The sequence below is a fragment of the Eumetopias jubatus genome, unplaced genomic scaffold (assembly GCF_037043125.1).
Source record: "Eumetopias jubatus isolate StellerSeaLion01/CBP00866 unplaced genomic scaffold, mEumJub1_p1.0 scaffold_16, whole genome shotgun sequence".
NCBI classification, from domain to species: Eukaryota; Metazoa; Chordata; class Mammalia; order Carnivora; family Otariidae; genus Eumetopias; species Eumetopias jubatus.
Window position 1 is genome coordinate 49,456,332 of NW_028274822.1, and position 23,143 is coordinate 49,479,474.

The following is a 23,143-nucleotide window of genomic DNA, read 5'->3' on the forward strand; positions in this document are numbered from 1 at the left end:
ACTCTTTAATGTAACTCTGTAACAAACAAACCTCTTCTAAAGCCTACTTCTGTGGACCACACCTGCTGCCCATCATCGTCCCACATATAAAACTTTAACTTACCAACTTATCTGACCCACTATGTTCACATACAACTTATTTGACTCCAGACTTCAATGCTCTTATTCATCACCTTTTGGCTTAGAATAGACATCCTTTACAACTCAACTCAGGCAACCAACCTCTACCCTCTGAAACCTCCCCTCTCACAAAATTCTCTTTTATTATCACACTATAGTATAATTATTTGTTTCCAAGTACACTTCTTTGACTTTGAGCATATTGGGGGCTACAACTGTATCTTCTTTATTCCCAGGATGCACCACAGTGCCTACGAGCTAGTAAGAACCAAAATGGGTATTGAGTTGAATCTTTAACATGCCTTAATTATGTTTTTTTTTAAGATTTTATTTATTTATTTGACATAGAGAGACACAGCGAGAGAGGGAACACAAGCAGGGAGCGTGGGAGAGGGAGAAGCAGGCTTCCCGTTGAGCAGAGAGCCCGATGCGGGGCTCGATCCCAGGACCTCGAATTATGACCTGAGCCGAAGGCAGACGCTTAATTGACTGAGCCACCCAGGCGTCCCCTTAATTACGTTTTTTAAATGATTTTTTTACTGTGGCAAAATACAAGTAACATAAAATTTACCATCTTAACCATTTTTAAGTGTAAAGTTCAATGATATTAAACACATTCATACTGTTATGCACCCATCACCACCATCTCCAGAACTCATTTTACAAAACTAAAACTACACATTTCACACAATAATTCTCCATTGTCCTTCTCCCCAACTCCTGGAAACCATCATTATACTTTCTGTCTCTATGATTTTTGACTACTCTAGGTATTTCATATAAATGGAAGCATACAGTATTTGCATTTTTGCAATTGGCATCATGTCCTCAACAGGTTAATCTCTATTGTAGCATGAATCAGAATTTCCTTCCTTTTTAAGACTAAATAATATTCCATTTTATGTATATACCATGTTCTGTTTAGTCATTCATACATCATGGACCCTTGGGTTGTTTCCAAGTTTTAATTACTGTGAATAATGCTATGAACATGGGTGTAAAAATATCTCTTTAAGACCCAAGTTTCAACTCTTTGGGGTATATAATTCAGAAATGCAATTGCTGGATCATATAGTAATTCCATTTTTAACAAACCTCCATACTGTTTTCCACAGTAGGTATACCATTTTACATTCCCACCAATAGTCCAGAAGGGTTCCAATTTCTCCACATCCTCACCAACACTTTTTGTTTTGTTTTGTCTTTAAAGATTTATTTATTTGTCAGAGAGAGAGAGAGCAGCACAAGGGTGGGGGGGGACAGAGGGAGAAGCAGGCTCCCCGCTGAGCAGGGAGCCCCATGTGGAACTCGATCCCAGGAGCCTGGGATCATGACCTGAGCCGGAGGCAACCGCTTAACTGACTGAGCCACCCAGGCGTCCCTGTTTTGTTTTGTTTTTATAGTAGCCATCTGAGTAGGTGTGAGGTGGTATCTCATTATGGTTTTGATTTGCATTTCCCTAATGATCTGTGACGTTTAGCATCTTTTCATGTGCTTATGAACCATTTATATATATTCTCTGGAGAAATGTCTACTCAAGTCCCTTGCCCAGTTGTGAATCAGGTTTTTTGCAGTTGCTGAGTTTTAAGAATTCTACATATATTCTGGATATCAACCCATTATCAGACATACAATTTGCCAGTATTGTCCCACATTCTGTAAGTTGCCTTTTCATGGTTGATAGTATACTTTGGTGCACAGAAGATTTTAATTTTCATGAAGTTCAATTTGTCTATTTCTTCTTTTGTTGCCTGTGCCTTCAGTGTCATACCCAACAAATCATTGCCAAATCCAATGCTGGGAGCTTTGGCCTGTTTTCTTCCAAGCTTTCACATTTCCGGTCTTTGACCTATTTAGTTAATTTCCATAGACAATATTAGGTAAGGGTCCAACTTCATTCTTTGGTACATAGATACCCTGTTTTCCCAGTACCATTTATTGAAAAAACTGTCCTTTCCCCACTGAACGGCCTTGGCACCCTTGTCAAAAATTATTTGACCATGTATTCAAGGATTTGTTACTGGACTCTATTCCATTCCATTGGTTTATATATCTGTATTTATGCCAGTACCACACTGTTTTGATTATTGTAGCTTAGTAGTAAGTTTTGAAATCAGGAAGAATTTAGTCTTCCAAATTTGTTATTCTTATTCAACATGGTTTTGGCTATTTGGGGGTACCTTGAGATGACATACTGAATTGTAGGATGGATTTTTCCATTTCTGCAAAAAACATCAGTTTGGACAGTTTTGGTATAACAATACAAATTCTTCCAATCCATGAACATGAAATATGCTTCCACTTACTTGTATCTTCTTTAATTTCTTTCAGCAGAGTTTCATAGTTTTCACTGTACAAGTCTTTCACCTCTTCAGTTAAATTAATTCCTAAGTATTTTTTTTATTTTTGATGCTATTATAAATGGAGTTGTTTTCTTAATATCCTCTATTGATTGTTGACTGTTAATGTACAGAAATGAAACTAGATTTTGTGTTTTGCTACTTTGCTGAATATCTTAATTAGTTCTTAAAGTTTTTTGTGTAGAACTTTATGGTTTTCTACATATAGGATCATATAATCTGCAGAGATAATTTTACTTCTTCCTTTCCAATGTGAATGCCTTTTATTTCTTTTTCTTGCCTAATTACTCTGGCTAGGACTTCCAGTACCATGCTGAATATGAGTGGAAAAGTGAGCATCCTTATCTTTTTCTTGATCCAAGGGGACAAGTTTTCAGTTTTTCACATATGGTTTTTAGTATGTCAGGGTAGTTTCCTTCTATTCCTAGTTTGCTGTTTTTTTTAATCATAAAAGGGTACTGAATTTAATCAAATGCTTTTTCTACATCAATTGCGATGGTCACATAGTTTTTCCCCTTCATTCTGTTAATGTGGTATATATCACACTGATCAATTTATGTATGCTAAACCATCCTTCATTCCAAGAATAAATCCAACTTGGTCATGGTGTATAACCCTTTTAATATGCTGAATATGGTTTGTTAGTATTTTACTGAGGAATTTTGAATCAATATTCACAAGGGATACTGGTTCATAGTTTTCTTATACTATCTTTGTCTGGCTGTGATATTAGGGTAATGCTGGCTTCATAGAATGAGTCAGTAAGTGTTCTCTATGTTATTTTGGAAAAATTTGAGAACAAATGGTTTTAGGGGCAAGCCTGTTGGGACGACACCCCCCCCCCCGCTCCTGAGAGCTTTTTCTGTATCCTCACTTAATAAAACTCTATCACTTTATTCACAAAAAAAAAAAAAAATGGTGCTAGTTCTTCTTTAAATGTTTGGTAGAATTCATCAGTGAATCAATCAGGTCAAGGGCTTTTCTTTGGAGATTTTTTTTTTTTAAGATTTTATTTATTTGACAGAGAGAGACACAGCAAGAGGGGAACACAAGCTGGGGGAGTGGGAGAGGGAGAAGCAGGCTTCCTGCCGAGCAGGGAGCCCGATGTGGGGCTCCATCCCAGGACCCTGCGATCTGGACCTGAGTGGAAGACAGACACTTAACAACTGAGCCACCCAGGCGCCCCTGTCAGGAGATCTTTTATTACTGATTCAATCTTCTTACTAGTTATAGGTATATTCAGATTTCCTGAATTTTCATGATTCAGTCTTAGTAGGTTTTGTGTTTCTAGGTATTTGTCTAGTTCATCTAGGTTATCTCATTTGTTGTCATATAACTGTTTACGGTACTTTCTTATAAACCTTTCCTTTTCTGTAGAATTGGTAGTAATGTCCCCACTTTCATTTCCAATTTTAACAATTTTGAGTGTTTTTTCTTATTCAATCTAGCTAAATAAACATTTATCAGTTCTGCTGATCAAAGAACCAACTTGTGGTTTCACTGATTTTTCTCTACTGCTTTTCTATTATTTATCTCTGCTCAAATATTATTTCATTCCTTCTGCTATCTTTGAATATAATTTTTTTCTAGTTCCTTAAGTTGTGAAATTAGGCTGATTTGTGATCAATTTTTTTAAATGTAAGCATTTATAGCTATAAATTTCCCCCTTAGCACTGCTTTCACTACATCCCACAGGTTTTAGTATGTTTTGCTTTTGTTTTCATTCATCTCTAAGTATTGTCTTATTTCCCTCACAATTTCTTTAATCCATTCATTGCTTAAAAATGTTATTTAATTTCCACAAATGTGTGAATCTTCCAGTTTTTCTTCCATTATTTATTTTTAACTTCATCAAAGTGTCAAAGAAAATACTTTGTAAGACATCTACCTTTTTAAATCTATTGAGACTTAATTTGTGACTTAACATACAGTCTACCACAAAGAATACACGAGGTGCACTTGAGAAGAATGTATATGCTGTTGTTAGGTAGTGTTCTGTACATGTCTGTTAGCTCTAGTTGGCTTTATTGTGTTGTTCATGTCCTCATATTTCTTTACTTATCTTCTATCTTGTTTTCTATACATTATTGAGAATAGGATACTGAAGTCTCAAACTAGTATTATAAAAATGTCTTTTTCCCTTCACTTCTGTTAATTTTTTTCATATGTTTGGGGGCGCCTGGGTGGCTCAGTTGGTTAAGCAACTGCCTTCGGCTCAGGTCATGATCCTGGAGTCCCGGGATCGAGTCCCGCATCGGGCTCCCTGCTCAGCGGGGAGTCTGCTTCTCCCTCTGACCCTCCTCCCTCTCTTGCTCTCTATCTCTCAAATAAATAAATAAAAATCTTTAAAAAAAAAAAAAAATTTTTTTTCATATGTTTGTATGCTCTATTATTAAGTATATAAATATTTATAATTGTTATATCTTCGTGCTGTATTGTACTTTTTATTAATATACAATGTCCTTAGTCTCTTACAACCTTCATGATTTAAAGTCTATTTTGTCTAAAATTAGTATAGCTATCCCTGCCCTTTTTTGGTTACTATATGCATTAATATCTTTTCCCATCCTTTCACTTTAAATCTATTTGTATCTATGCATCTAAAGTGAGTCTCCTATACACAGATTAGACCATTTTTTAATCCCTTCTGCCAGTCGCTTTTTATAGTTTAATCCACCCATATTTAAAGTAATTATTGATAAGGAATAACTTGTCATTTTGCTCTAAGTTCTCTAGATGCCACATAGCTTTTGTTGCCTCATTTCCTACATTACTCTTTTATATTTAGTTGATATTTTGAAGTAAAAAACATTTTACTTAACTTCAATAACATATAAAAATTCATTTAAAAGCTTTGCGCAGTGGCAGTATCATAGCCAGTGAGGTTTATCTGTGGCGCAGTTATTGCTAATTGAAAATTCATTTACAGGGACGCCTAGGTGGCTCAATTAAGCGTCTGCCTTTAACTCAGGTCACGATCCTAGGGTCCTGGGATCGAGCCCCGTGTTGGGCTCCTTGCTCAGTGGGGAGTCTGCTTCTCACCCCTCCTTCTGCCCCCTCCCCCTGCTCGTGTTTTTTCTCTATCTCAAATAAAATCTTAAAAAACAAAAACAAACAAACAACTCATTTACAGCTCTATCCGCAACCCTTTCAGTTACTGTTATCACAAAATTACAACTTTGTACATTGTGTAATCAAAAACATAAACTAATAATTTTTAAAAATCCATCAGTTTCTTAAATTATATAGAAAACAAAATGTGGATTTACAAACCAAAGTTATGATAATGCTAGATTTTAGACTAATAATTTTTTAATGTATTATCTCAAATCATGTGGGAAACAAAAAGAAGAATTATAAACCACTATTAAAATAATGCTATCCTCTATAACTGCCTACATATTATACTTTTATTGAGATTTTACTTCCTCATATGGCTTCAGGTTACTAATATTTTTTCATTTCAACCTGCAGGACTTCCTTTGGGATTTCTTGCTGTCTTAATTTCTCTGTCACTTTTGAAGGAGAGTTTTGCTAGATAGAGGATTCTTGGTTGATAGGGTTTTTTTTTTCTTTTTAGCACCTTAAAAACATCAGTCCACCACTGTCTTCTGGCTCCAAAGTTTCTGATGAGAAATCTGAAAACCTTACAAGGATCCCTTTTAAGTGACAAGTCACCACTCTTGTTGCTTTCAAGATTCTTTGGCCTTGGCTCTTGGAAGTTTGATTATAATGTGTGCCCTCCCCTGGACGTACCAAGATTTCAACAGAATCCGGAGTTCTAAAATAGTTACATCAGAAAGAATTCTGCCAGTGCAGTTGTTATCTAGGCAGGGAGATGAATTTCTACTACTTCATACCCCACTATATTCCCAGAATCTTCTCAGTAACCACTGTGATTTTTAACATCAACGGAATTAAACATTTCCTGAACATGCTGACACTTTCAGTAAATTAGTTCAACTATTTTATTATCCCTAAATATAATAAGTAATATTGTACTTCATCTTCTTTTTCCTAAAACTCATTTAATTCATCAAGATGCTGGTATTCTAATCATACTAAAACTTCAACACAATTGTTTGGAAGTAGTATATTCTGCTTGATTCATTGAATATTTATTGGGTGCCTACTACAAGCTCAGTATTGTTCTGGACACCAGAGATACAGCAATGGGCAAAATAAAGTTCCTACCCTCATTGAGTTTACGTTCTAGCAGGGGAGACAGAACATTATAAACAAAATAAGTAAATAAAATGTAAATGTTAGGTAGTAAAAAGGCCAAAGAAAAAATACCGCAGTTAAGGATTAGGTAGGACAGCCAAAGGATGGCCTCCCAGGGTGGGTTTGATTAAATAGCTGAAGGGAGTGAGAGAGAAAGCCATGAATAAATAGCTGAAGGGAGTGAGAGAGAAAGCCATGAGGATATCTGAGGGAAGAAATGTGAGGACCAGGGTGGTAGCAGCAGGAAGGTTAAAACTGCTTAAATTCTGGTTATATTCTAAATAGCCAATAGGATTTAGTGATGGACCAGATGAGGAATATGAAAAAACAAATCAGTGATGATTTCGTAAAGCTCAACCTGAGCAACTGAAAGAATTTGCAGGTAAGGGAAGACAAAAACTCTGGCTGTCTCCTTTTAAAGCTTGACATTTTTTGTTGGGGCAATCTCAGATTTTAGTCTGCCTTCCTATAAAGGGCAACTTAAAAGACTGTTTTCTGGGTCTTACAAATCTAATCTTTTGTTGACACTCCACATTCTTAATAGTGCCAGTTTTGGGGGGTGTAGAGAGGTGGGGGAGCCTCCATTAAGAATCTGAATTAACATCGATCCTCAGGAACTATGTACAACAATTCCTAGAGCCATTTTAGAGGTTACTATCCTGAGTCCTGACTTGTTTTTAAGAGAATTTCCTTAAACTGACCAGTCTTGAAGCCTACTTGCCCTTTCCTTCTCAGTTTTACATTTACATAAAATATTTCTACAGCTTTGTTTTCATTACTAGATAAGAATCAGACAGAATTAGTATCTGTTTAAGAAACCATATTCTCTGCCTTCTGCCAGTTGGAAAGAAACAATCAAAGGCAATAACACCATTAGATTCCCTTGGTGTCATTGTATACTATAAATAGAGTTTCCCTTACTCCACAGCCAACCCTTTACTATCATAGATAAGGAAACTGAAGCTTATACCAATTAAACTTTTTGCCCAGTATCACTTTAGACAGCAACAATACCATAAGGTGGGTTTTCTGACAAAATTTAGTATTGTTCTCTATTAGTCCTCACCTTCAGAACAGTTTTCATTGAATTTAAATGATAAATTTAGTACTATATTATTTGTACTGTATTTGAACAGTAGACAACTGTAGTATATATTTGTACTGTATTTTGAAAACTTTTTTTGTAAATGACATACTTTTTTAAACTGGTCTTTCATTCCATCCTCCACACCTTTCTTATTATAATTCATCAGTGGGGAAAAAAAGTACTGAGTCCCTGCAGGATCCAAAATTAGCTCAACTATAAAAACACACCTAAGATCTCACAGTCCTCAGTGCCTTTACCTATACATTAAGGAGGAAACAGAATGTAATCCTACTGTACTCAGTAGGTCATACATGGAGATACCTTTCCAAAATAGCTGAGTTTTCCCTAAGAAAAAGAAATAGGAAAAAAATGTAATCTGATATCACATATTAGAAAGATATAATATACACCAATTTAGTTTAATAACAGCTTAAGTTGGGCGCCTGGGTGGCTCAGTTGGTTAAACGACTGCCTTTGGCTCAGGTCATGATCCTGGAGTCCCGGGATCGAGTCCCGCATCGGGCTCCCTGCTCAGCAGGGAGTCTGACCCTCCCCCCTCTCATGTGCTCTCTCTCTCATTCTTTCTCTCAAATAAAATAAATAAAATCTTTAAAAAAAAAAAGCTTAAGTCAACTGAAAAAAAAACTGCAGTAGTCCTCTATACTAGGGGTCAGCAAACTTTTCTGTCAAGGACCAGAAAGTAAATATTTCAGGTTTACAACCACCCGGTCTCCTGTCACAACTATTCAATTCTGCAATTGTAACATCAAAGTGGCCATACACAATAAATAAATGAATGGATGTGCTGTATTCCAATAATACTTAGCAATATAAATGGAGGGCTGTATTTGGCCTGCAGGCTATAGTTTGCAACCCCTAATCTATACTATCTTGAGCTCGCCTCCTAAAGCAGATAAAAAAAAATGAAAGGTTACAGAATGAGATAACTAGAGAACAAAATATATTATTCTCTTTATTCTTCACCTAACCTCAAGACTTTTAATACAATTAAATTTTTTAAAATCACTGTTAATTATCATTGCTTTTACGTTTGGTAAAGATATAATTAAGTTTAAGAAAAAGAACACTTATCTTTTGGGATACATACTAAAATATTTACAGATGAAATAATGTATCTGGATCTGCTTCAGTATAATTCAGTAGAGGAGAGGGAAGAGGGTACAGATTAAGTCAAAATTGGCCATGAAAAATAACTGAAGTGGGGTGATGGGAACATAGGGTTCATTATACTATTCTACCTTTATAAATATGTAAAATCTTCAATAATAGGGCACCTGGGTGGCTCAGTTGGTTAAGCGACTGCCTTCAGCTCAGGTCATGATCCTGGAGTCCTGGGATTGAGTCCCGCATCGGGCTCCCTGCTCCGCGGGGAGTCTGCTTCTCCCTCTGACCCTCCCCCTCTCGTGCTCTCTCTCTCATTCTCTCTCTCTCAAATAAATACAATCTTTAAATTTTTTTTCAATAATAAAAAATTAATAATGACAAATCACTTTATAAACAGGCTGGCAAATGATGAATCACAAATTTAAGTGCATTTGTAAAATTAACTATTTTCTCCATCTTTTAAACCAGGGTTTCTCAACTTTGGCAATATTTACATTTTGGGCCAGATAGTTCTTTGTTGTGGGAGCTGTACTGTGCACTATGGGATGTTTAGTAGCATCCTTAGTTTCTACCACCTAGATGCCAGTAGTACTCCCACCACCCCCACCAGTTGTGACAATCAAAAATGTTCCCTGGGCGCCTGGGTGGCTCAGTCATTAAGCATCTGCCTTCGGCTAAGGTCATGATCCCAGGGTCCTGGGATCGAGCCCCACATAGGGCTCCCTGCTCTGCAGGAAGGCTGCTTCTCCCTCTCCCACTCCCCCTGCTTGTATTCCCTCTCTCACTGTGTCTCTCTCTGTCAAATAAATAAAGTCTTCAAAAAAAAAAAATGTTCCCAGACATTTCCAAATGTCCCCTGTAGGACAAAAATGCCCCCAGCTGAGAACTACTGTTCTAGAAAAAACTATATTGCTGTTTCTAATAAATTCTTAAATTCCAGAAAAATGACACTTTGATGATTTTTTTGTTTTAGTCTTAGGCTATGAATTGTATTTATATCTTAACCCAATTTTTAAATGTAGTTTTTTCTTTGCCAATTGGGAAACTGTGTTATTAATTTAACCTGATGTATAAATATTCCTTTCTCACACTATTTCTATAAATTACATCTGCCTACAATGGTTTTTATTTTTTAAACATTTTTATTTAAATTCAATTTAGTTAGCATATAGTGTATTATTAGTTTCAGGGGCAGAATTTAATGATTCATCAGTCGCATATAAGACCCAATGCTCGGGCGCCTGGGTGGCTCAGTTGGTTAATCGACTGCCTTCGGCTCAGGTCATGATCCTGGAGTCCCAGGATCGAGTCCCGCTTCAGGCTCCCTGCTCAGCAGGGAGTCTGCTTCTCCCTCTGACCCTCATGTGCTCGCTCTCTCTCTCTCACTGTCTCTCAAATAAATAAAATCTTTAAAAAAAAAAAAAAAAGACCCAATGCTCTTTACATCAAGTGTCCTCCTTAATGCCCATTACCCAATATCCCATCCCCCCACCTACCTCCTTTTGCCTACAAGCATTTTTAAAACAGAAATGCACAGAATGGAAATTCAAATGAGGTGGTATGGTTGAAGTCCAAATATATCCCACTGATCTAGTAACAGACCTAACTTTAAAACTTTCTCAAAGAAATTATTTGTAAACACTTAGCTTACTGAGACACACTCCAACTCCAATCTTACCAGGTTTATATTATTAACTAACCAATTGTTTTGTATTTGAGTTCAGTTAAGGAACAGTGCCAACTTTCTTCCCACCCCCACAGCTGCACCACCATTGTGCACAACCTCTCATGTGAACAAGAAGTCTTCAGAAACACAAATGGCTAGATAGTCCCATGTTGTCTGCTTTATTAATTAAATTCTGAATCAGAAAGCACACTTTATAAAAAAATTAGGCAAAAATTTTATTTTTGGCCTCTTGCCTTATTAGCTATAATCAGAAGGGCTTTGGTATTTTAGTAATTGTTGCTATTGTAGTTTCTGGATTCATTAAATAAAAAATGGGATATTCAGGGTGCCTGAGTGGCTTAGTTGGTTAAGCATCTGCCTTTGGCTCAGGTCATGATCTCAGGGTAAGGGATTGAGCCCACTGTCACTTCTGGCTTCCTGCTCAGTGGGGAGCCTGCTTCTCCCTCTCCCTCTGCCCCTCCCTGCTTGTGGTCTCTCTCTCAAATAAATAAATAAAATCTTTTAAAAAAATGGGGTATTCAACTCAGAGAATTTCATTCCATTTCCCCAAGCCAGACAAAAACAGTAACACAATAAAGTAATTGTGTTTTACTGTTAATTGTAAATTCCACTTACAAAATACTAAATTTAAATTAAGTTGTTCATTACCAAAAGCAACCTTGTAACATATACTGGGTTCCTAAATTCATAACCAAGAAAGATGTGAATTAAAAATTACTACTGTGAAAACAAAATCAAATCATATAATCTCATTCATAAAGATATCACAATAATGAAACTATCATATAGGGCGCCTGGGTGGCTCAGTTGGTTAAGCAACTGCCTTCGGCTCAGGTCATGATCCTGGAGTCCCGGGATCGAGTCCCACATTGGGCTCCCTGCTCAGCGGGGAGTCTGCTTCTCCCTCTGACCCAACCCCCTCTCATGCTCTCTTTCTCTCTTTCTCTCATTCTCTCTCTCAAATAAATAAATAAAATCTTTAAAAAAAAAGAAACTATCATATAGTTTACAGACATCTACCTGCTAATTTAAAATTCAAGTTTTTAGACAACAGAAAATTCCAACATCAGAAATGACTTATTTACAATTGTAACACCACTGATTCTTTAGCTGCTGTCCAACAAATCAAAATACATTCAATCTGAGGAAACAGCAAAAATAATGTAAGACTTCTCTTTTCAAATATCTGTCTTTAAAATTTTTTATTAATAAAAATAGGCTGGTCCACTGATTTAGCCCTCAGAAATTCAAGTCATTAAGCTTCCTCAGATGGTAGTATCATTTGAACAAAATTACAACTTTCTGCCTAGTCTAAATTTGATAGGATTTGACTTATTCCTAAATAACCTTCCACTAGACAACAACAAATGTAATTTTAATGTATTTTTTTCAATAATGAGGTTACAGTATACTGTAACAAAGGACAACATCCTTCACAACACACACAGAGATTATCAACTGAATTTCCAGTGACAGTAAAAAATATTCATTTCCTTTTTAAAAGAATATACTTTCTATTAAGCATATATACACACATATAATGATAAACATGCACTGTAAAATTTTCAAAGATCCACATTAAGGTCAAGAAACAATAAAACTAAACAAATTCTAATTTACTGATTCCCTTATGAGATTAAAATAAAGAAAGGCCTCTGAGTGTCACTGATCAGTAAAAATCTTGACCTACATGATCTATATATTCTCCTTCCCTCAACTTCTTTAGTATGATTCTTGGATGAACCCATCTGGGCTCCCAGCAGCACGGTGGTCCAACCATAGTAAAGGAAAACTCAACTCCTATCTTCACTTAGGGTTATGTCTACAATATTGAGAGATCTAAGAGAAACAAGAAATGCTTCAAGTTATCTCTTGTCAAATTTTTCTTTTCAATCAGAAGAGCCTTAGGTGATTATTAAATTTTAGGAATGAAAGCAATTCATCTTATAATATAGAAGTACCATTTCTAGAACATTAATTTTTTACTTAACTATTTTTCAAGATTAGTTTAATTACCTCTGCTTCTACATCCACATTTTGCTTCAAAAGTAACTTCAAAATGTCAACATGTCCATTCTGACTAGCAGCTTGCATAGCTGTGTGACCAGCACATTGTCCATTTACCTAAATAAAAAGAAAGGATGAAGGATTGTCACAAATCACAAAGAGTCAATAGATAGTATAGGTTTAAATCTAGCACACTGAAAAAAAATAAAAATAAAAAAAAATAAATCTAGCACACCATATGATTCTTTGAAAATAATTTAGGTTGGTGTTCCATATATCCTAGTACAGATCACCAGAAACTTTCTGTAATTTAGAGAGGGGAGCGGACATTTTTCCTTTTTTTTTTTTTCTTTTCAGATGAAAGTTCCATTGTTCAAAGAGCTATCAAAGAACTGTTTTAGCCAATCTGCAAAGTTCAAAAAAGAAAGGAAGTGAGGGAGAAAAGTAAGTTACATTAGTTTTGAATATTTACTTCTATTTGAATTATTAAAGCTCAGAGTCTATGTTTCAATGAAAGAAAAGCAATGAAGTGAATGGAAAACTTTTAGAAAAGATATTGTCCACTATATAAATAATATCAACTCGACAAATATTCTGAATACTGTCAGCAAACTACCACGAGGAATACATGAATCAATTAGTAGGGTAGCTATATACAACTATGACATAAAGCAGTAATCTCCAACCTTCTCCTCACTTCAGATTTGTGTAAATGTATAATTTCTCCATGACATACCCAAGGCTAAGTGTAATTCCTTAAGCCCATCCCATTCACTCTCATCCATAAAATCATAAAAGCCACCTGGGTGGCTCAGTCAGTTAAGCGTCTGCCTTTAGCTCAGGTCATGATCTCAAGGTCCTGGGATAGAGCCCCGCATCCGGCTCCGTGCTCAGCTGAGAGTCTGTTTCTCCCTCTCCCTCTGCCCCTCCCCCTGCCCCTCCCCCTGCTCGCACACGCACTCTCTCTCTTAAGTAAATAAATAGGGCGCCTGGGTGGCTCAGATGGTTAAGCGTCTGCCTTCGGCTCAGGTCATAATCCCAGAGTCCTGGGATCGAGCCCCACATCGGGCTCCTGGCTCAGCGAGGAGACTGCTTCTCCCTCTCCCTCTGCCTCTCTCCCTGCTCACATGCTCTCTTTCTCTCTGTATCTCTGTGTCTCAGATGAATAAATAAAAAATCTTTAAGTAAATAAATAAAATCTTAAGAAAAAAGATTTTATTTATTTATTTAATTGACAGAGAGAGACAGCGAGAGAAGGAACACAAGCAGGGGGAGGGTCAGAGGGAGAAGCAGGCTTCCCGCCAAGCAGGGAGCCCGATGCGGGGCTCGATCCCAGGACCCTGAGATCATGACCCGAGCTGAAGGCAGTCGCTTAACCAACTGAGCCACCCAGGCGCCCCTAAATAAAATCTTTAAAAATAAACAACCAGGGGCACCTGGGTGGCTCAGCTCGTTAAGCAACTGCCTTCGGGTCAGGTCATGATCGCGGGGTCCTGGGATTGAGTCCCACATCAGGCTCCCCCTGCTCTGTGGGAGCCTGCTTCTCCCTCTGCCTCTGCCTGCCACTCCCCCTGCTTGTGCTCTCTCTGTCAAATAAATAAAATCTTTAAAAAATAAAATAAAATAAAAATAACCATAGAAGATGGTAGCCTGACCACACATTTATATCCTATTCCTCCCCAGACTACATTAAAAAGACAGTAAAATAATTAAAAACATAAAAAGCCATAAAGACAAAGAGAAAGGGAAAGCTAACATCAGAAAATAATAAAAAGCAACACATTGTTGAAATGGAGAAAACAGACTGACTTTATAAAGAAAAGGAATACAAAACCTGGGAACCCCACACAAAGTAAAAGCCTGCAAAAGCAAGCACATGAGGGGGCTAAGAAGAAAAACCCCAGGTAGAGGTCTGATATGCCAGTGGCCATCTGCAGTGGCCACACTCCAGGCCACCCTTCTCAAACTCAAGGATAGGACATTAGCTGCCATGCATCTAGTCCCTAGGCAGAAAAATGGTTTCCTCCCTTAAACCACTGAATAGCCATGGAGAACACACCTCTGCATGAGTTAGCATTTAAACACCCCAAAAGCTCCACGTATGCAATCACCATAATGCAAAGTCAGTCACTAAGTCCTATCGAAGAAAGGAACTACCAATAAGCTTTTTAATGTCTTATTCAGATATGAATGGACAACAAAAGATCTGAGATTTGAGGAAGACCTCAAAGATAGAAAACACACACAAAAATAATTCAAAAAAAAAAGAAAGAAAGAAAATGACTGGAAGAAACAAATGGAGAGAAATAAAGACAATGTTTGAGAAAGAAACTTCAGTTAGAGATGTTCAAGAATACTTTACATCTAAAAATCGAGAGGAGGATGCTATGAAAAACAGGAAATCCCATTAGAGGAGCTAGAAGCTGAGCAGACATAAGGCAAGAGAACAATTGTTCAGTATTGTGAGACTTAAAGACCGTACCCCTATGTATTTATTTGTGGTACAAACAATTATACCTCAATAAAACTTTTTTAAAAAGGTATATACTTATAAGTGTTCTTTAAAGGTTGGATTGCATTTGTCTTCATAACCTCTCAACATCTTACTAAAACAAGGTAAAGTTTATTTTCTTTGAAGCCTCAATCCACAAAGATAATTAGAACTAGCAAAATAACACACGCACAGACAGACACACATGCAAACACCTATACAGGAAGCTGAAAAGCAGCCCCTAAGCCTGCTATGAGAATAACCTAGAAGCAACCCTTCCACCAAGGAAACCAAAAAAGCTCAGGTATTGACTGGATACCTCTGGATATGAGGATAATGTGGTGGCTGGTGGTAAACAAAAAAGCATTGGTTAATAGTTTGTTTTAAAAGCATTTAGAGGGGCACCTGGGTGGCTCAGTCGGTTAAGTGTCTGCCTTCGGCTCAGGTCATGATCCCAGGGTCCTGGGTTCAAGCCCCACATCAGGCTCCTTGCTCGGTGGAGAGCCTGCTTCTCCCTCTCCCTCTGCTTGCCTGCCACTCCCCCTGCTTGTGCTCTCTCTCTCTCACTCTCTCTCTCTGTGTCAAATAAATAAAATCTTTAAAAATAAATAAATTTACTTAATAATTAAATTATTAATTAATAATTAATTAATTTTAAAAAGCATTTAGATCCCTGGATTCCCTCACTCTGCTCAGCTGAACTAGTGGTCTATCCTGAGGCTAGCAGAAACCTTAAAAGTTTATTCTCTGGAAACAGTAAAGTACCCCTAGCCTACAGAAACCAAGCACTGTTATCAGTGGGGCAAAGTACTAAAATCAGAAGTTTTATTATGTAAATATTTACATGATGAATGCTGAGAATCCAAGCCCTCTTCCCTTACTCACTATTCATGATCTTGGCAGCCAGGTTTATACCCTCTAATGCAGGAGAATTAAGAGACCTTTCTGGGGAGTCAGACCAGCCCAAGAGAAAAGACCTAATGGCTGAGGCCAGGAGTAACCCAAGGAAAAAAATCAATCTAGACACAAACCGTACACCCTTCATAAAAATTAACTCAAAATGAATCATAGACTTAAATGTTATACACAAAAGTAAGTCCTACAAGATCATAGATGATGTCTTTGGTGTTATATCTAAAAAGTCATCACCATACTCAAAGTCACCTATGTTTTCTCCTCTTATCATCTCTCAGAAGATGAAACGAACACATACCTGACGTGCCTGAATGTCTTGGGAGATTAGACAATTAGAAGTTTGCAGAAGAATTGATTATAACAACATAGATTATAAACAAATGAAAAAAACTTTAAATTATGTCTGAAGTTAAGAGGGACTGATTGAGAAAAACTACAAGTGAACTTCCTGGAATAAAGGAAATGTTCTACATCTAATAGGGTGTGAATTATGTGTATGCATTTGTCAAAACTGATCCATGTATTTCATTATATGTAAATTACACAATTTTTTTTTATAAAAGATCAATTATGAACACCAAGGAAAGCAAATGGTTACATAGGAAAATACAATCTAGCATCATTCACAGTTCACAGCTCAGATACGAATGTCATTTAAATAATAACATGCACAATTAATTTTAATCTTAACAAAGTTACCATACAACCTAACCACATTAAGAAGCTGAGAGGAGTGTGTATGTGTGTGGAGGGAATGAGCTGGAGGTGGGAAAGAAAGCTGAATCCTCATCTTCACAGTGAAGTATCAAAAGATAACTCCTAAAACATAAAAATCAAAAAAAAAAAATAGAAGTATGTTATTGGAAGATGTGGAGGTAAACATATGAAGAAAATCAACTGAAAGAGGTGAAAAGTCTCCGAAGAATGGGTAAACAGAATTGAGAAGGAAATTTTTTCATAACAAACCTTGTAGAAATATTTTTCCCTTTAATTTTTAGAATGTATATTGTTAAAAAAAATACATTAGTAATTAAATGAAGAAAAAATTAAGTATAATTTAAATCTGCTTGGTTGAATATAAAAAATCATTTGGTACTTTGATACTGAAACAAAGTATTTGTGATGTATCTGTCTCACAATCAAGAAACCACTGTGTTGTGCTGTTGCAACTGACATCTCCCTAATAACTGCAAAGCCACAGGAGCTCCTAGGGATATAATGTTGTGCTACTCCAACGACAATCTCTGGGCCAGCACCAAACATTGTATTGGTGACAGCGTGGTGGCAATAACAAAGCCCATGAATGACTAACTAGAACCAAAATGGCCCACCGAAAATATGGCTTATGTGAATGGTAAAATATAATAACTATTAAGATTTACAAAATGCATGACCTCTAATTCATCTGCATTATAAACTATAAAATAGTCAACTTGCACAGGAAAAGGTTTAGATTAAATGTTTTGAGAAGAGAGATAAAAAACTGCTTATAAAATTTACAAAATATATTTAAAAGACATGGTTAAGATGACATTTCCATGAGAAATGGAAAAGGACACTGACCACTCAAAAACCTAAGTGCAAATTTTGTCAATCATAAATTTAAAAGGTCACAGTGTTAAAATAAGAATATGTCAGTGTCTTTTAGAAAAGTACACTGAAGGGGCGCCTGGGTGGCTCAGTCGGTTAAGCGTCTGCCTTTGGCTCAGGTCATGATCCCAGGGTCCTGGGATCGAGCCCCGCATCAGGCTCCCTGCTCAGGGGGGAGTCTGCTTCTCCCTCTGCCTGCTGCTCCCACTGCTTGTGTGCTCTATCAAAATAAATAAATAAAATCTTTGGGCGCCTGGGTGGCTCAGTCGTTAAGCGTCTGCCTTCGGCTCAGGTCATGATGCCAGGGTCCTGGGATTGAGTCCCGCATTGGGGCTCCCTGCTCCGTGGGAAGCCTGCTTCTCCCTCTCCCACTCTCCCTGCTTGTGTTCCCTCTCTAGCTGTCTCTCTCTTTAAAAAAAAAAAAAAAAGAAAAAATCTAAATAAATAAAATCTTAAAAAAAAAAAAGTACACTGAAGAATGATGTCCAGTGTCTTCTTTAAAATACCTCACAAAAACAAAGAAGAAGGAATAGATGAAGCACATGTGGAAATATCTCAATAATTATTGAATTATGTTCATTATACTATTCTATTTTTATATATGCTTCAAATAATTTTTAAAATGCTCACATCCACATCTGGTCTTTTTAGCAAATCTTCCACTTTAGCAACATCTCCATTGGCAGCAGCCTTAACTAATTCTTCATTGAGGTCACCAGATTCTTGGGTTTCAAATAATTTCTTCAAGAGTTGGGAGAGTCTTTCTGTAAAGCATCAAATAAAGCTGCTAACACAGGAGGATCTCAAACCTTAACTACTGCTAAAAGACAAGCATTACCCACATATCTGTAATACATACTTTTCCTTTTTTATTATTTCTGTCATGTTATGTTATTTTCATACTATACTACAGATATTACCCTTGCAAGTTATAATTACTGCCATATAAAGCTGCATTAAATTCCAACTCGTAAGTATTCCCAGTTTTCTCCAATTCAGAAAAAGTAGAGTTACATATAAATAACCATTCAAGATTTAGAAGTCATACCAAAGATAATCACAAATGAACACACTACAATGGGAGTATCATAACAATACAAACTTCCTTTCAGGTTTTAAGCATACCACATCTTGGAGCTCTATGCTACAGACCTTAGAATAAATCAACAAATCAATGATTATGATTTAAAGGCAATGTAATCTCTATAATATTTGGGGAAATGTTTTAGGGACAAACCAATTTTCAGTTGAAAATTGTCATCTAAGTGTTAACATACTTCAACAGGTGCCACGTGATTGGTACTGACTAAAAAAAAAAGAACTAGAGATGTATTTACATAGACTCTTTCATAAGATCTTTTTTCCCAAGTAGCATTAATCAGTAGAGAAACTACCCAGTTCTATTCCTTAACTCTCGGCTCTACTTAGTGGAAAGCAAAGCAATCACAAAGTGAGGCAGAGGGCCAACACCAAGTCCAAATTATTTGAGTAGGATATTCTCATTCTTTGAATCTGTAGGTCGTCAGCCTGCTGTGATGCCATCTAACTGCAAGGTAAAAATATAAACACCACCTGATTTAAATTTTAAGTACACTAGCAAATTACATCAGGAAAGAAGAGAAAGCAGCAGAAGAAGCAGAAAGCAGTATAAAATAAAATTGTGGAGGTCACCCAATGTTTTCCTTTACTTTCTTAAAATTTAGTTATGGTTCTACCTTCTTTTCTGAATGACAATACACAATAACTTGTAATTTGTTCTAGAATGAATTGAGGCTATGTATACAAAGCTGGAGCACAAGGAAGGAAAGACTTTGTCATGAGTCTATCCAAGCATCCAGCTTATTCACATTTCAAAATGAGTTCCTACTTATAATTACACATTTCTACATGTATAATAACTATTACTAAATAGTAAGAGGACACCTGGGTGTCTCAGTCAGTTAAGCATCTGCCTTCAGCTGAGGTCATGATCCCAGGGTCCTGGGATCGAGTCCTGCATCCGGCTCCTTGCTCACCAGGAAGCCTGCTTCTCCCTCTGCATGCCACTCCCCCTGCTTGTGCTCTCTCTCTGACAAATAAATAAATAAATAAAATCTTTAAAAAAGATAAAAATAAAATAAATAGAAAAAAATATGGCTGCTATGTAAAAATATCCAGGAAGAAAGCCATCTGCTAGCAATAATGTTGAAAATAAAAAGAGAATAAAGCAGGCTAAGAAACTGATGTTTCTTGGCAGAAAACAAAAGTTCAGACTAAAGAATACAATGATGAATTTCAGTTTTCTCAGATTTGATGTGGAAAAGTCCTTGATATAATACCCAAGAAAAAGCACCTATTTAAGGAAATCGTCCAGGGTATACCTCAGTCAGAACAAAAATAAAAAAACCTTTAGAAAAAGTATAGAAGTTAGTCAACATTCAAATGAGGTCATGTGATCTGGGAGAAAACTATGAACACATACAACATTAGCTGTATGTATGAAATTAGCAAAGGTTCTAATGTAAACCGTATTACTTTTATAAATTATTTATCAACATCAACCTTTTGGAAAATGACTTGCTCAAACCTTATAGTGTTATGATTAGTATAAGTTATTATTTATCAATAATATCCAAAAGGTTGGATAATAATATCCAAAAGGTATTTTGGATATTATTTTTTGGAAAATGACTTAACCATATTACTTTTAAAGACACAAGAATACAAACATACCACCAGATGCATTGCTAATGGCTGATCCTGCAGATGCCACTTTGGAAACTGCTGCTGGATTATATGTCCAAGATGTTCCACAAACTTCCACCTTTAAATCACTGTCTGAATAAATCTGTTGTACTCGGCCAACTTTACCTAAAGTCTTTCAAAAAAAAAACAAAAAAAAAGTTCATGTTCCCAAGTCTAAAGTACATACCATAAAAAAAAAAAAATCAATCATTAGTTCTTACATGTTTAAAGTACTAATTTTCTTTTGTTCCTAATGAAAAAAACTGTGGAAGGACAACATATTCAAGTGGGTTGTTAGTTACAAACTTTAAAGAGTACCTTTAAAAAACATTTTAGGGCGCCTGGGTGGCTCAGTCGGCTAAGCGACTGCCTTCGGCTCAGGTCATGATCCTGGAGTCCCTGGATCGAGTCCCGCATCGGGCTCCCTGCTCAGCAGGGAGTCTGCTTCTCCCTCTGACCCAACCCCCTCTCATGCTCTCTCTCTCTCTCTCATTCTCTCTCTCAAATAAATAAAATCTTTAAAAAAATAAATAAATAAAAATAAAAATAAAAAACATTTTAATAGGGCAACTGTCTCGGGTCCCCTCCCTCTTCAGGAGCTTTGTACTAAGGCTCAATAAACTTTGCTTTTCTGTCCACCAAAAAAATGAAAAAAAAAACATTTTAATAAACAAAACTACAATATTTCCACAAGAATATAAAATCAAAAATAAATCATGACAGTCTCTCATTCATAAGAATTCACAAAATTTTGCTTTTTGATATCCAACCTTTTAACCCCATAATCCTATCTTACATCTTGAGAATTTGAAAATCAAAAAGTCCAAAATTCACCATCAATCTAGCCTAAAAAAATAAAACCTGATTTCTAAAATAAACTGTACTTAAACCAAAAGGGGAATCAGTATTCATTGCAAGATAGAAGTATGTAGAAACAACATGCTTATTAAGTATATGGGAAAAGGGGACGCCTGGGTGGCTCAGTTGGTTAAGCATCCAACTTGATTTCGACTCAGGTCATGATTTCAGGGTTGTGGGATGGAGCCCTCCCTGGGGCTCTGCGCTCAGTGGGGAGTCTGCTTGAGGTTCTCTTTCACCCTCTTCCCCTCCTCCCCATGCACTCTCTCTCTAAAATAAATAAACATAAAAATATATATATACATATAGGAAAAGAAGGGCAATTGGGTTCAGAACACAACCAGCAGCAACTCATACCATGTGGCAGATACTGTTCTAAGAGCTTTACACGAATTAACTCACCCAACACATAAAACCCTGAAAGTAAAGCGCTATTATTAGCCCCATTTCAAACTCCAGTTCAAAACCCATTCTCTTAAGCAAAACAGAACAGCAAATTACACCACTAGAAAATTGGTGAAGAATAGTGATAATATCTGACTACTTCCTAACACAGTAGACTGCCCTTCAGTGTTTTATCTTTTGCCTTCTCCACATTTGACCCCAACTACTTGAAACTATTCCCTCAATTTCTGGATGACAGTCTAACCTTTCTGCCTGTTCCTTCTCTTTCTCCACTCATTGGCTCCATGTCCTTTTTCAGGTCCCTAAATCCATTCTCCCCAAATTTTATTCCTTTGTTTTTTTCTCTTCTTCCTTAAAAGTTTAATCCACTTTGACAACTATCACCCTACTTCCAAAACTCCAAAATATACTTCTCTAGCCCTATTTATCCCTCTCCCTGCCCTCTAACACACATCAATTTTAACTTCTAATTAGACATTTTCTCTTGGAATTTTCCATCATCGCAAACTCTATGAGGCTGCATTGTTTTTTCCCCCCTTAACTGTTTAATTATGGAAAGTCTCAAACATACAAAAGTAGACAACAGTATTTTGAATTCCCATGCACCCATCAACTATTTTTAACAATTTTCAGCTCATGGCCAATCTTGTTTTCCCCTACCTATCCTCCCCTCCTGTATTATTAATCATGTAAACTTTTCTTAAAAAACAAAACTACAATACTACTTAACAACCCTCCCCAAATTATCAATTAACTCTGTAATATCGTAAAATACCAGTGTTCAAATTTCGAATTGCCTCATAAATGATAAAATTTTTCAGTCTGCTTAAATCAAGTTCCAAATAAAGTCTATACATATATTTTTCTTTGCCAGTTATTTGTTGAAGAAACAGGGTTATTTGCCCTATGAAGTTTCTTACAATCTGAAGTTTGCTAATTGGTATAATTCAAATAGTTCATCTGTCTCTGTATTTGATAAGAAACACTCCAAGTTGGCTGCTGGATCCTTTTAACATGACCTAGAAACCTCTGATAGCTTCCTTACCATCTGTTAAGAGGCTCATCTTGTTCACTTCCTGACAAGAGCTAGAATTAGCCATTTCTCCAAAGACTGGTTCTTTACAGAGAGAAAGGCTATTTCAAGACTATAATCTGGGCACAAGTCTGGTTATTGTTACTAGAATGGTTATTGTTTCTAAGTCTTTTCATGGACAGAGCTAGGAAATAGCGGTAGGAGGGTGTTTTGTCTTGAAGATAAAATAAATCATAAGTAAAAACCCTCTTCCAATGCAAATTCAAGACTATAGGGTTTTTACTCAGCGTTTTATGTTACATCCATCTTTTTCCCACCCTCATCATTCTGGTTCTCAAGGTCACTGGGGATAACAGAATCAGAATTACCATATAACTACTCATTTGGTTTCTTGTGATATCACACAACAATCTTAGGATAATAACATTAACACTACCACAAACAACAAGATCTCTGAAAACTGTTGAAAACTGTTAAAATATTGCTTTTTACATGCAGTTCTTTCAGGTATATTCTT

The 23,143-nt window shown here is 36.4% G+C and overlaps 1 protein-coding gene and 1 non-coding gene across 3 annotated transcripts in view; one reads left to right on the forward strand and one right to left on the reverse strand.

Moving 5' to 3' along the window:
* The window catches only part of MIB1 (MIB E3 ubiquitin protein ligase 1), a 131,165-nt gene that overhangs the window by 52,354 nt on the left and 55,668 nt on the right, over window positions 1-23,143 (reverse strand). For both annotated transcript variants that reach the window (XM_028092533.2, XM_028092532.2), the window contains exons 8-10: window positions 20,319-20,463; window positions 18,237-18,370; window positions 12,620-12,727 (exon numbers count right to left, since the gene is read on the reverse strand). In XM_028092533.2, coding sequence (XP_027948334.1) covers window positions 12,620-12,727; window positions 18,237-18,370; window positions 20,319-20,463 — 387 coding nt within the window. The remainder of the gene's footprint in view (window positions 1-12,619; window positions 12,728-18,236; window positions 18,371-20,318; window positions 20,464-23,143) is intronic.
* Window positions 5,331-5,468, forward strand: LOC114200422 (U4 spliceosomal RNA). Its single transcript, XR_003607460.1, has one exon. It is a non-coding gene; the product is annotated as a U4 spliceosomal RNA (small nuclear RNA).